Raw genomic sequence first — 13,517 nt, forward strand, 5'->3', positions numbered from 1 at the left:
TAAGCAAGGAAACTAACCACTGCTCAGTGGCCAACAGCAGAGAATAATGACAATTCAGGGCAGCTCCTAACTGAAAATGTGTCTGTAAAACCTGTCACATATGTAACAGTGTTGGCATGTTTGCTCACTCAACCAGTTATTAAAAACTGTAGGTCTTAATGACTGAGAGATGGACATGTTGTACCAGAACGTTGGCAATTTTGGGGAAAGAGATTCAACAGGGCAGTGCATCTTAATTTGGGGTTCACCTTCACAGGTTGTTTTAAGTCCCTCATGCAAAAACAACATTAGTTATACCATTTACCAAGTGCAATGAAAGATCTAATTGACAGCTCTATTACTTAGTTTTACTAGCACTCACAGTGGTTGAGAAACTCTGCAGTCTGGATTCAGTTCAGTTGACTCATAAGACTCCCAAGCAAAAGCAAATGAGGAAAACTCAGAACCAGAAAACAGATTTAAGAACGCATTTCAGAGGCACATGGTCACTCTTCTGACTGTCAAATTGCTATGAGAATATCCAGTGTGCTGCGTATACGGTGTAGCACCCACTTGTGTACAAAGTCCTACTGATTTTCCCACTCCCACTTCCTCAGCCCATTTTTTTATTCATACTTTTGAGTTTGACTATAGCACTAAAATCTCTTTTCCATTGACAAAATCCTTGAGCCAAAGAGAGATATTTTGGTTTGTGGTGACCCTACAACTGTTTTTAGTCTGCATACCATAGTTTTGTGTCCTAGGTTCAATGATACTTTTAAGCCAATTTCCATATCTGCATCTGTTAAAAGCGTATTCCACAATGACATACAGTACCTTCACCAATTACAATACTGTAAGTTATGTGATTGGGCTTATTCTACACTGCAATAAAGTTAACTGCAATGGGGAAGCTTTAATCAGCCTGAACTAAACCCAACCTCCCAAATAACATTTTAATTAGTGGTCTGCCCACCGACAGTCCCCATTAACCCCCACTGCTCTTAACAATTTCCAACTGTCATGTTCTTAAACTAATAAGAACCCACTGTCTCCACCTCTGTCTCTGTCTTACTGGCTGTACAGTAAGTCTCTCTGTGCCACTGTAGTCCTATATCTGACTTTATCGCTGGATGCACTTTATTAGCCCCATGGTGCATAATATGTGCTTATTTGTTACCAATTAACTCCGAGTCTGATGTGTGGCCCCACTGTATTCATAACTAAAATCCAGTCAACTGCAGCAGAACCCAGAGGCAACATGTTTAAAAATTATGCAGTCAAAAGACCAGCCAGGAGGGCTTTCAATATGTTTTTTTCATGCCTTTTATATGCATAACCACTCATTTTTTACAAGCCAAACCAATGTCAAAACCAAAATGTACTTATTTCTCCATGATAATGTTTATAAAATATTGGGAAGGTTAAATAAAAAATAAAAAATCTGACCCAAGTGCAACAGCACAACCTGCATGAAACACATTGAGTGGCACCAAATGTCCCTGTAGCACAAAGCCATGCTTTCATTCCAGTAGTTAAAACATTGTTGTCGTTGTTGTTGTTGTTAATGTAGGTTTCTTTTGTTCATTAATCATAATTTATGAGCTAGAAAACTATTTAGTTTTGGCCGACAATGCCAAGTATGTAGCAAGACCTAACAAAAAAAAACATATTTTAATATTAATAATAATAATTTATATACATGACAATACATTTGAACAGTATATGATTTGATACTATATCATAAATCAACTCACAACACTCTGGGGCTCATGATCTGCCTGTTGAGAATCACTGTACTAATGGAATTAAAATTGATTATATGGAATACCCTCAGAAAAAAAACAAAAAATCACCTGTCAAAGAAAATTAGAAAAAGGCAGCAATCTAGTGTGTATGGATTAATATCTGCTCTAAATGGCTATTGTCTTTCAGTAATCCATCATGTTAATTCTCTCAAAAGGAGAAAAGCAATATAGAATGAAGTGAACTCATCGATTGGTGATATGATCAATCGGGTAAACTGGAAAACTTAAAGACAAAAATCTAAATAGTCTTGTCTGTGTCATGGATTGTTTTGTTTTTGGCACTCTGTCAATAATTGATTAACAGCTTCAGATACAATAATATCCTAAATCCCAAAGGCTATTTGGTCCCTGCTCTTTTCCACAGCTGATTGAATGAGGGTTGAACAAATTACAGCATCCTTATGATTTATGAGAACAATAACTCTGACTACACAGCGACACAGTAAGCAAGGGAATGATTAGAGGTCCAGTCTTTCATGAGCAACCAAGTTAATAAGTGTCACTGTCCAAATGCCACAGTTAATGATGGAACAAGTTATTTTTGGAGGCTATGCTACTGAGCATAACCAGCTCGCCACTGGGTGACAGAACAGGTAGTACAAAAACATGTAACAGGATTCACACACACATCCATACACACCATAAGACAGAAGGACAAGCAGCCAATCTAGTTTTTACCTTGCTGGAGTAAGGTCCAGGGATGAGCAGTTTCAGTGCTTGTCTTTTCAGTTCTGTCAGCCTAGCGTTGCAGTTCTCACACCATATCCCTCTTTCACTACCAGGGGAACTTCCACTTCCAGAGGCCGGTGATCCTGTGCCAAAACCCGGGGAGCCACCCAGAGAACCAGGCGATTCTGTCCCAATCCCTGGAGAGATGGTCCCCGGTGATCCAGAGAAGGATCCTGGTGAGGAGATTCCTGAGCCTGGGGACGGGGTGCCTGTGGAGCTTGGCATGGAACCAGCTCCCTCCGGGGCGGGGCGCGTGCTGGAGCGGGTGGTTTCCTCATAGGCCTTTCGGTACCATGTGTCCGGGAAGAAGGAGGCAGATTTTGTCGGGGAAGTGTCGGGCATCTGTGAAATAAAAAAAAGAAAGAAAGGAAAGAAAAACTTGACTAATAGGTAGACATTGTGACATGTCATAGCAGGAAAAGCACAGGTGTAAATAAGAATATTAGTTAATGATGGCTGAATTCCTCATTGGTTTTGCAATTCCCTGCTATTGTGCGTGCTCGCTCACTGGTATGGCTTACAGGGACACACAAATGAAACAGAGCCAACATTAATGTTATTATTAAGCTTATTCTTAATTACACATGTGCTTTTCTGCTTAGACTTTATCTTGTGTGAATATGTGCAACATCCCTCTCATCCCAGTCACAGTGTCTCATGCCAATAACACACACACAGGCAATGGGCAGTCAATGGGTAGACACTGGGGCATTAAATCAAATGGTCAGATAATTAAAAATGCACAAACAGGAAGCAATGTTTTACTGTGATGGTGCTACAACCCAAGTCAAGGCAGTCAACATATTGGATGCTTCCATTACCGTCTAAAGAGGATCAAGTCAGATTCCGTATGGAGACCTGTGTTATTTTTCTCTATTCAGACAGCCACATGGGAACATCAAATAAGCCACAAGGAGTTGAAAATGAGATCTTTTGCGGCTGGGTAAATCCAGTCAGAGAGAACAGATCCATTGATGTGGTGGTGGCTGGAGAGGTTGGGTACTATAGCTACTGTAATCCCTTCACAAGGGCTATAATAAGGAAGCAATGAGTAGGCTGGGAATGCTCAATCATCTCCAAGCGAAGAGGTGGACAAAATGTGAGCCAAACCTGTGTTATAAATGAACACTAATTAGGCTGTAGGAGGTAGGCTTTGACAAAGGTGTGAGTCTAATACCTGATTTTGCTGCTTGGTCCTTACTTAGTGATAATTAAGAGAGGTGGGAGATCCATCTGTGAAAATGCATGCCACTGTTGTGACACCATAAGCAGTGATGTGTGAAATGTGATGTTCACAAAACAATCAATCAACAGCCCGAGTAGAAATCTACTGCGCTTTCATGAGTTTCATATTTATATCAGCCTAAAAAAAGGAGAGAAAACTACAGTTTCCTTTTTAAATGGGTGGGTAGTGTGAGATGAAGTGCATGCATCACTGAATGGATGATAAGTTTTTATGTTTACCAGGTAACAGAGGTGTGTCCACCCCTCGGCTACTGGAATGAATAACCTACCCCATATTTTCTGCTCCGGCTGCTCACAGACCTCTCCTTGGTCCCCGACAGTGAAGTCATGTTGGAGGTGAGAGGAGGGGGAGGAGAGGAGAAAGAACCTCTGCTGCTGCTTCACATTCAAAAAAGAGACCACCGGATCGATTTCAATTAACCACACGCCCCTGCAGTTTGCTCTTCACAGTCTGGAGGCAACCTCACGCCACTTCCAAATGCACGTGGTAACCGGTTACATCCCCATTCCGTCGGCAAAAGACACAAAAACTGAAAAACAAAAATGGTTTTCTTTTTGCACGAGTTGTTGCTTCTGGAGAAAGCACTCGAATCACTTCTAAAAACCAAACTGAGAATTCACACAGGTCGTGCTAGAAAGCAGACCGCTCCCTGTCAGCAGAGTCTGCTCTGCGCTGAATGAGGCTCTGCTCAACAGCGCTCCGGACTGGCACCGCGCTCAGCTCTGCCTCTCTCCATCAGCTCTGCGTCTGAGGCTGGCCAGGTAACACAAACCCACCCCGGGGCAAAACTCCGCCTCATGGGTTACCGACAAAGTCACGACTCATTAGATCGAGTAAGATCTGGCTGGTGCAGACCAAGGCGAAGGGAGTCGGTTCCTCGTTGTTTATACTTCCAAGTGTTACTATCCGTACCCTCCTGTTGACTTCCCGAGGCTCCGCGCTCTGCTGAAGCCAGCAGCGGACAGGAGAGACCGGAGAGAGGCGCACATCTGGAGGAGGGCGGGGCCACCCTGCCCCTCAACAACCACAGGCCAATACACATCCAGAGGTTCCAGCTGAGTGGCAGGTAGACTGCTGCCTGTGTGAAGTGAGAAAACTGGACTTCTTAGATGTTTATGACATTACTTTGGGATGCTACCATTGAGGACACTAATGTCTTGGTATATATTACTATGGGAATTTTGAGGTTATAGTGACCTGAGGAGACATAACGCTGTAAAATCTAAATAAACTAACACGTGGGTCGATGGAATATAATTAAATTTTTCTACTACAGGTCAACAAAAAATAAAGCATTCAGTATTTCCCCATCAGAGTTTTATTGCAGTGGAGAAAGATAAGAAACAGCAAATGAACCTTTAAGTAAATACAATTTACAGAAAGTATAATTGAACAGTCGACTGAATTAATGAAATTAGAAAAACCTGAACAACTAAAATACTGACCTCATTTTTGGTATGGGTGGTAAGAATTTTCTAGGTGAGGTACGTTGGGGGGAGCTTGGACTCATGACCTCAGAATTTCTAACATCCTGGCTATAGCTCCGGGCACTTCCTCTTTTAGTGAAGTAGGCTACTGATAAGTTAAATGCCTTCGGAGATGGAGAAGATGGAGATGAAGAAAAGCAACAAGTTACAGAGGGATGTTGCATGAAGCAACTGATACGGGGACTAGACATGGATGTTGACAAGCGAGGCAACTTGTCAAAGCTTAGAGACATCATGACACTGATCATGATGTCTCTAATCTTTGAACAATCAATATGTGCACTGACTCTGTCAAACATATTTTTGGTCCCCTGCAGGAAGCTCTTTTTACTCGACCCACATGCCCTTTAGAAAAATGACCGTCTCTGTCAGTCAAAATCTCAGTCAAAAGGGTCAACTGGCTGGTCCTTCGATTGAATTAAGTGTTTGCCAAGTCAAGGAAAAGTTATGTAGGAGAAGGTAAGAGTATAGGATTAAGATCCACGCCTTTGGAGGGGTGTAAAAATAAACTCAAATCTGCATTAACTTCTAATGTCTTCTTGTAATGGAGGAGACGCCCCAGTATAAAGTCAGTGTTTTAAGGAACAACTGTATTGTAAAAGAGAGCAGAGTTTATGAGTGGTTACACAGTGCCCTCTACTGTTGTCATAAAGTTATTACTGGAGACACGCAGGCACCCAGAAGCCGAGTCAATAAAGAGCATGTTGGACTGATTTAAACATGTTATGTTGCCATTTTTCAGATTTTCATCTTAATAAAGATGTGTACCATTACATTTTGCAGCACTAAGGAATATCAACTATATTACAAAAAGAGAGGTACCGTTTAGGGTGGCTATTTTACCATTTACACTTACACCCCCTTTTTTTTCACAAAATACATTCTGACACGTCACAGTAGGTAAAGCACAGGTGTAAATACTAAAATGAATGATGGCTGAATTCCATTTAGCTGCTTCAGTTTCAGGGTCCTGGTATAGTGCATGCTGGCTCACTGTCACACTGCACAGAGCCATAATTGATGTTTACAGTAACACCTGTGCTTTTCCTACTATGACAAGTTAATATGTCTGCTGTGAAAAAGGCATATTGGCAGTTCATTGAGGGAAAGAGCAGATGAATACATGGAAAATGTTGTGCTTGATGTATTATCACCATTAATAGGATATTATAACATAAACTGTAGCTGATGTGAATGTATGACGTGAGTATAATTACAGTGAACAAAAGTTATGAGATTGTCAGCATCCCTCCATGTTGGGATCCAATGCCCTAAACATTCATTTATGTATTTATTTATTTTGAATCTACGCACTCCGGTACAGTAGGTGGCAGCACGTCTGTACGGCTGGTTTACGATCCGCGAGTTCCAACAAATGAAAAGTAGTAGTTTGTTCACGGGAATTGTGTTTGCGACGTATTAACTATATTAAACGTTTAATACTTTATCGCAATTTGGAAGAAGCAGTGGATGTGTGAAGGCACGGCGATGCCCGAAGTCTTTACTGTCTTTGGTAGCTAACAAACTATCCAAACAAACGACTGAATTCAAGATTTTAAGGTGAGTGGCTAGTTGGGTGTATATCAGTAGGAAGGACCTATTTCGTTTTGACTGAGGTAGAACTTGTCATCCACTTAATCTCCTAGTTTGGAGGCGTGCATGTGCCAAGCGAACTAACGTTATTGCATTGAAGGTTAGGTTGTGCCTAACGTTAGCTACCTAATATATATTTATATATGCGCTGAGTAATAGCTATACCGTTACAACATAATGAACGTTTTCTGTTTGTTGTGTCACGTTGTATGCGTTAATGACTAACAGTTGCTGCTTTCATTGCTCGGGATTTGTGTGGGTGCGTTTGTTTACGAGCATGCTAGTTACACAAATGATGTCATGCTCCAGCTTGTTTGCTAGCAAGTCCTTGGCGTTAAGTTATTTTGCCTCTAACGTCAAGATTACCGTGTTAGCTCGCAGTACGCGTTGAGACGTGCTCTAGTGGCTTTTTAAAACGTTTAACCGTGATATTATGGTGGCTTAGCATGGTGTTTGCACATGTGTGACGTATTTTATTGTTAAATACTTTAATGCTAGTCGTCCGTGAAAACCTGAGCTGAATTATTTCTGACAGCAACGTAGTAGGGGAGGCGCTGTTGAAAAATGTGGTGTGTTATCATGGACACACAGTGCGTTAAGTCATCTGCCTAACATTACTGAGATAGTGAACTAGTTTGGAGCCTTAATTTGTAAGGCATCGTCTGATCCTGTTTCTATGGCGACGGGCTTTCCCGTATTTTCCTGAATTTACCTGGTGTAAACAAACGCATATAATGAGTGTATCACGATGGCATTTAACTTAATGCCAACATGTGCCCAAATGTTGTAGGTTGGTTGAACAGTATTTCCTTTCCTTACCTTACCTTCTTACAGTTGCCAAACCCTTTTACCGGTCTGTCAACTCTGGCGCCAGCACTGGAGACTCAAGACCCCCAGGAGGAGGAAATCATCCCTGACAAATGTCACATCTTGACACTTCACAAGACCTCTGATCCAATGAACTCATGGGAAATCTTTCCAGAGAGAGCACTACACCAACGCATACAACAATGAAAGGTAACCCAACATGTAATTTTGTCATTTCACTTTCTGAATTGTAAGCAATTCAAAAGCTGTTGAAAGTCAGCTAAATCTGGGTTCTTCAGAGAAGCATAAGAAGCAACTCCAAATGACGGTAGAAATATGCCTCTGAATGATCTTTCAGGTGGACCTCGGAAAACAAGAAAAAGGAAACCTAAGAAGACACCAACAGACAATGTCGCCTCAGACACTGTTTCATCTCAAGCTACAGAGGAATCAAATGCTGTGCCAAGCAGTGATTTTGACTCTGTCAGCCAGTCCTCTGCGAGTTCCTTACCAAGTACTCCAAAAAGAGGCAGGGGGCAAACAGAACAGACAGAAGAAGCCTGCCTGACCTCCACACCAGTCCACAGCTCCTCCACTGACATCCTGTCCAACATCTCAAAGTCCCCTCCTGGAGCAACACAAGTGGAGCTAGAATACACTGAACTCATCACTCAGTTAAAGGTGTTTGATCATATTTTTACTGATAAATATTGTTTCTGCATTTTGAGCCCACAGATTTTTCAGACTACACAGTTAATTTGAGTGATATTCTTTAACTTATTTAATATCTGTTCGGTTGTAGACATCAGAGGTAGATTCCCCATGCTGCAAATCAAAATCTCAAAGCAGACGTGGGAGGGGTCATGCTTCCCAGCCAAGACAAGTTAGAAAAAGGCAGGCAAAGAAGCAAACGCAGACCTGCAGTAAAACCACCGGCCCACCAGCCAAGGGCCGGCGTGGCAGGACACAGAAGATCGAAACAGGTGATTCACAGCGGGATACCACTACTCAGTCATCCAAACGCTCAAGACCAAGATTTGAACTGGAGAAGCCTGATGCAGCAGAGCAAGGTAGTGTCGTCTTAGTGTCTGTCTCATCCAGAGTCACCATAATACTTTTAGGAAATTTGAGACATTGTGTATTTTAGGAGGTCATCGCCCTCACAATCCAAAGCATAATAGATTGTGCGCAACCACAATCTTTTGCAGAATCCATCTTAAATGTGTTGTGCTCTGTGTGGATTTATGTTTGCAAGGGTTAGCTACTACTGCTTGTAGAGCAGTTTCAAGTTTTTAAATAATTCGGGTGAGCAAAATGATCTGCTCTAATTCTGTGTCATTGCTGCCGCCCCCTCGCCCCAAAAAGACGAGTCTTTGCTGTCTTCCGATCTATCAATAGAGCTGAGTCACCATGAGGAACAGCTGCCGTCTTTGTCCTTCCAGGAAGATGAGAAAAGTGATGATGAGGAGGATGACCTACCAAGTTTCTTGATGCAGGTGGACAAAAGTGAGAGACATTGCAGTAACTGCCTGCAAATAACCTCTAAAAAGGGCTAGATATGGACTGGATTGTGTGTATATATACTGTATACTTTAAGTGGATTGTTTTTGTCTTTCAGAGCCCCCATCCATTACAGAAGGAGTGTTTGTGTGGCACAAATTTAGAAATTATCCATTCTGGCCTGCATTGGTAAGTGCAAAACCTGTGTGGATCATTGATTTCTCATAAGCACATGTTTTTATAAAAGTTTTTAGATGGACTGATACACAATGTCTTACTAAGATGTTTGCCTATATCCACAAAATCAGCAATTTCTCACATTTTAGAAGCCTGAACTCGTGAATTTTTGGCCTTTTTGGCTCAATCAATTACTTAAACACTTATTATGAACATTGTTTACCAATTTTCTGTCATACAACTTAACTTGATTAATTGACTAATCATTTCAGCACTAATAAACGCTATGCTAAGTATAGCTATGCAGTTCAACTCTAACATGAACCGGATATGAAATGTAGATGACATTCGCTGGGAAAAGAAAGACCATTACGGGCCAGAAATATCAGTGACCCAAAATAAGGCCTGTGGTCAAGACTTTGCAAAATAGCAAACCCTGAAAGCCTTAGTGGTTTAAAATGTTTAAAATACGTATTGTCTTTCTCTGAAGGTAAAAAGTGTGAACCGTAAACAGAAAAAAGCCAGCATCATGTTCATTGATGACCCAATGACTCGCAAAAAGAAAGGGTAGGAAATAAAATGTCTTTTCTCTCACTGCTTTGTTGGTTAATGCTTCTGTGCTTTTAATGTGTATGGGATTGCACCATAACTTGTGAGGATCCCTAGGCCAGAGTGTCTGCAGATCACACTTCTTGATCTTGGAGACACCACCTGGCTATTGTGGATGGCCAGGTGTTGGTCAAAATGAGTTAAAAAACAAAAAACAAAGATGCAGGCATCCTGTGCAAATAGATGTGGTAGTAAAAAGACCTGTCTAGTCTGATATGATGTCATTAAACTTGGCTGCACAAACCGAGATATTTAAACAAAACATAAATAAGTGTATTGCTGGCACACTTTCAAATCATCAGGAGTTTGGTTTTTAGTTGTCTGTCTGTATTCTTGAAGGTTTACTGTGGCTCTGAAAGCCCTGAAGCCTTTTGACTGTGAAGAAGCTAATGAGCTGGTGGTAAGAAGTGCTCATAAATTACACACTCAGTTTTCTAAAAACAGATGTTTTCCTGATACAGTGGCAGACTATGTCTCTCATATTTGTCATAGTGTAAAGCCAAAGAAAAGTATGATGCTGCAATTGAGTGGTCCTTGGAGCTCATAACAGACTACAGAATACGGCTTGGTAAGTATTGTCCATTTGATGCTCATGCAGACAGAAACAGATAAAGGACACTAATATTTACATGCATTATATATAAACAATATTGTTCTGATACCACTGAATTCTTAACAATATTAATGTTTTGTCTCTGTAGCGTGTGGCTCATTTTGTGGCTCCTTCATCGAGTACTTTGCTCATGACATGAGTAAGTTTCGTTGTACAGCATTCATTAACATGGCACCACAGAATATTGGGCTACGGCAGAATGAAAACTTGAGTACACCTGCAGCGCTACTTGGTCCTGACGATGCTCTTTACCGTCTGTCTTTAACTACCCCAGGCTATCCAGTGAGGAGGAAGTACCCGCAGGCAGCCTCAGAGAGACTAATCATCGCCAGTGACACCATGATGGATACGCCGTGTGATGATCATAAGGAGGACAGCTTTAGTGAACAGCAGGAGGAGGTCAACAGGAGTTCAAAGAGGCTGCTGCCAGACCGGACTCATGCCGCCCACAACCGCGCTAATGAGAAGCTTGTACATTTCATCGTAAAGCAGCGCATGGTGGAAGCACGCCTTCTGGTATGATTGATGGAGCCTATTGGATTGCTGTGAATTGCAATTGTAGTTCTTGGATTAGCAAACATTTTCTACATATGAGTGGATGTTTTGTGTATACTGGAAGGAAATCTGTGCAGGTGCATTCCTCTGGCAGTGCCATGTAATTTAACAAGATGAACCAGTTCTACATGGTGAATTAGAACTGGTTCGAATTAATCATTGGAAGGAATATCTTCCATGTCTCACCCATGTTTTTCATTATAATGAGAAACACATTTTAATGACTGTACCTGAAATTGGACATGAAACATTACAAGGCCAGTTAGTACTTTACATTGACCATTGGGATTTTTCATTCATTGTTTTCCAACATTGAATCACTGTGAATGTTATGCACAAATACTGTATATCCCACAATAAATTGCAGGAGCTGGACCAGTTTTGCAAAAACATATGGGTGTGCCCAGGTGAGCAAAGCTGAAACAAACTGAACATTTATGAAAGCAATCATTGTTTTAGAGTTCTACATATATTATATATATCGGCGTCTCTGCTGTTGATGAGTATAAGAGAAACTAATGACCTCCACTGTGAGATTTTAATGTCATAAAACAATAAGACATCAAAAAACTGAATGCGGTTAATCCTTTTAATTGGAATTATATGTAGCACTAAAAAAAGAGCATGCAAGATGAGCACCTGTCTCTGGAATAAAACCCTTCCTGTATCACTCTCCTTACAGGCTGTGATCCGTGGGCAGCAGCAGTCCAGATGGCTTCGCGCCTTTCTGAGTGCCAATCGGAGACGGGTGGTGAACATATACCTGGAAGATGACCAGCAGTTGGACCAGGTCTACTGGTACCTAAATGAGCTCTACGCAACAGCCGTGGCCACCGCCCCTTGCCTGGCTCAGGTGAAATCCATGGAGCGTGTCCCCTTTGTCCTGGATGTGCTTCTTCCTGAGGTGAGCTAAAGCTTTCATCAGCACTCGTTTGTGTTATTTTATTCTATTACAGCATGTGGTGTGTTTTACTGATATGTGGTTCACAGTTAATGTGGGGTGTTGTAAGATTATTGTCCTCCTGTGCAGGCCATCATCTATGCCATAGCTGGGGTGGACAATGTCTCAGTAAAAAAGGCAGAAGAGAAGTACCTAAAAGGCCGATGTATAAGTAACAGGTAAGGGTTTGAGTTAAACCATTGAAGGAATAATTTTTACTCTAAATACTGAATATGATCAGTGACTGTGTCTTTTTCATTTCAGGGAAAGACAGGAGTTTGACTTGATGATTGAGCGGCAGATGAGGAAAAAATCACAGCCTCAGAACACTGCACTTGCATTATTCTCTGACCCCATCAGTTAGAAGACAAGTATTGTAAAAAAGGAAACTATTTTTGTATTGAGTTTTTTTTCTCCAAATGTTTTGTTTATAGATAATGTAGCAGTGTGTGCCTTACAATCAATGATAAAACATTTCATGTTAATTCAACTCTCCTTTGCCTTTTTTAAGACACAACACTGAAAATACTGGATTTTAAAAGCTGTTCAAAAGGGGACTCAAAAGCTGGTTTTAAAACACCTACAGTAATAATGGTAACCCAATGTTAGACAATCTGATCACCTAACTTTCATAACTGCATGACTATGCTGACACTATTACTACACAGCCAAATTCCTCATAGAGCTAATCAAATAAAAACAGACCTTTCAACACAAGTTTTCATCACAACACTGTACCCCAGTTGATACATGATCCCAACAGCACAACCACTAGTGGGCCTCAGGGCATAAAGCTAGAGCTATTGGACCCCCCTCTGACATACTGAAAGAATTCCTTTTCAGACAAGGAAATCAGACATGCTATAAAATATGTGTGTATGCTTGATGAGTAGTATTAAAATGTTCCCATGTTAAGTATAGTGTAATTGCATGAAAATTGTGTGCCCATGGCTGTACTTGTCTTCTGATGGTGCCTAGTGTGAAAAAGGAACTACTCATTTTTCATAAAACATCTTACGCTGTCATCACGTAGTGCAGTGAAGTACTGTAGGGACATAGCCAATCGAAACAATACCTCTGCAGATGTCCACTACTCACCACAAGAAGAACCAGTGTCCTAAGGGGGGGGGTCTGAGTGTCTGAGGGATCTTTCTCTGTTGGGATCTTCTTAGGTTTTCGTTTTCTTGTTTTCTGAGGTCCACCTGCAAGATCATTCAGTCATATTTCTACCGTCATTTGGAGTTGCTTCTTATGTGTCTCTGAAGAACCCAGATTTAGCTGACTTTCAAAAGCTTTTTAACTGTAACATCAGCACATCTGAGTATTGTGTTCAATCTTTGTAGAAATTATTTGGTCTTTTTAAGGGTCAGTCTCTCCACCACCTGAAGTAGATCCATTTTCTGTCGAAACAGCTTTGGTCAACTTCAAACTAGGAACCTTCAGAAATATTTTTTTATATATATATTTTTTTAGA

General features: G+C 41.1%; 2 protein-coding genes across 7 annotated transcripts in view; one reads left to right on the forward strand and one right to left on the reverse strand.

Annotated features, from left to right (window-relative positions):
• kif26ba (kinesin family member 26Ba) overlaps positions 1-4,749 on the reverse strand; it is an 87,804-nt gene extending 83,055 nt beyond the window's left edge. Inside the window, exons 1-2 of one of the 3 annotated variants that reach the window (XM_044190165.1) lie at positions 4,031-4,749; positions 2,466-2,858 (exon numbers count right to left, since the gene is read on the reverse strand). In XM_044190165.1, coding sequence (XP_044046100.1) covers positions 2,466-2,858; positions 4,031-4,090 — 453 coding nt within the window. In that variant the 5' untranslated portion in view covers positions 4,091-4,749. The remainder of the gene's footprint in view (positions 1-2,465; positions 2,859-4,030) is intronic. The other 2 variants (XM_044190175.1, XM_044190185.1) reach the window with 2 other exon arrangements.
• Positions 4,750-6,585: 1,836 nt separating this feature from the next.
• On the forward strand, positions 6,586-12,528 carry si:dkey-127k13.1 (PWWP domain-containing DNA repair factor 3B). Of its 4 annotated transcripts, none has more exons than XM_044199499.1 (14): positions 6,587-6,809; positions 7,677-7,859; positions 8,008-8,330; positions 8,452-8,719; positions 9,015-9,155; positions 9,268-9,338; positions 9,817-9,893; positions 10,275-10,335; positions 10,428-10,503; positions 10,637-10,687; positions 10,823-11,064; positions 11,786-12,007; positions 12,134-12,222; positions 12,308-12,528. In XM_044199499.1, the coding sequence occupies exons 2-14, from the start codon at positions 7,808-7,810 to the stop codon at positions 12,405-12,407; spliced, it is 1,773 nt and encodes a 590-aa protein (XP_044055434.1). In that variant the 5' UTR covers positions 6,587-6,809; positions 7,677-7,807; the 3' UTR covers positions 12,408-12,528. The 4 variants fall into 4 exon arrangements, with proteins under 4 accessions (XP_044055455.1, XP_044055434.1, XP_044055448.1 ...); XM_044199513.1 differs by having other exon boundaries at positions 9,048-9,155; XM_044199507.1 differs by lacking the exon at positions 6,587-6,809 and adding an exon at positions 6,853-6,942.
• Positions 12,529-13,517: the final 989 nt, after the last annotated feature.

The sequence above is a fragment of the Siniperca chuatsi genome, linkage group LG1, assembly GCF_020085105.1.
Source record: "Siniperca chuatsi isolate FFG_IHB_CAS linkage group LG1, ASM2008510v1, whole genome shotgun sequence".
NCBI classification, from domain to species: Eukaryota; Metazoa; Chordata; class Actinopteri; order Centrarchiformes; family Sinipercidae; genus Siniperca; species Siniperca chuatsi.

Bases quoted from the DNA above. Each gene is read 5' to 3' on its own strand.
- si:dkey-127k13.1 (XM_044199499.1), top strand. From the start codon at position 7,808: ATGGGAAATCTTTCCAGAGAGAGCACTACACCAACGCATACAACAATG. The intron at 7,860-8,007 runs GTAACCCAACAT...ATGATCTTTCAG, and splicing joins AACGCATACAACAATGAAAG to GTGGACCTCGGAAAACAAGA. The intron at 12,008-12,133 runs GTGAGCTAAAGC...CCTCCTGTGCAG, and splicing joins TGGATGTGCTTCTTCCTGAG to GCCATCATCTATGCCATAGC.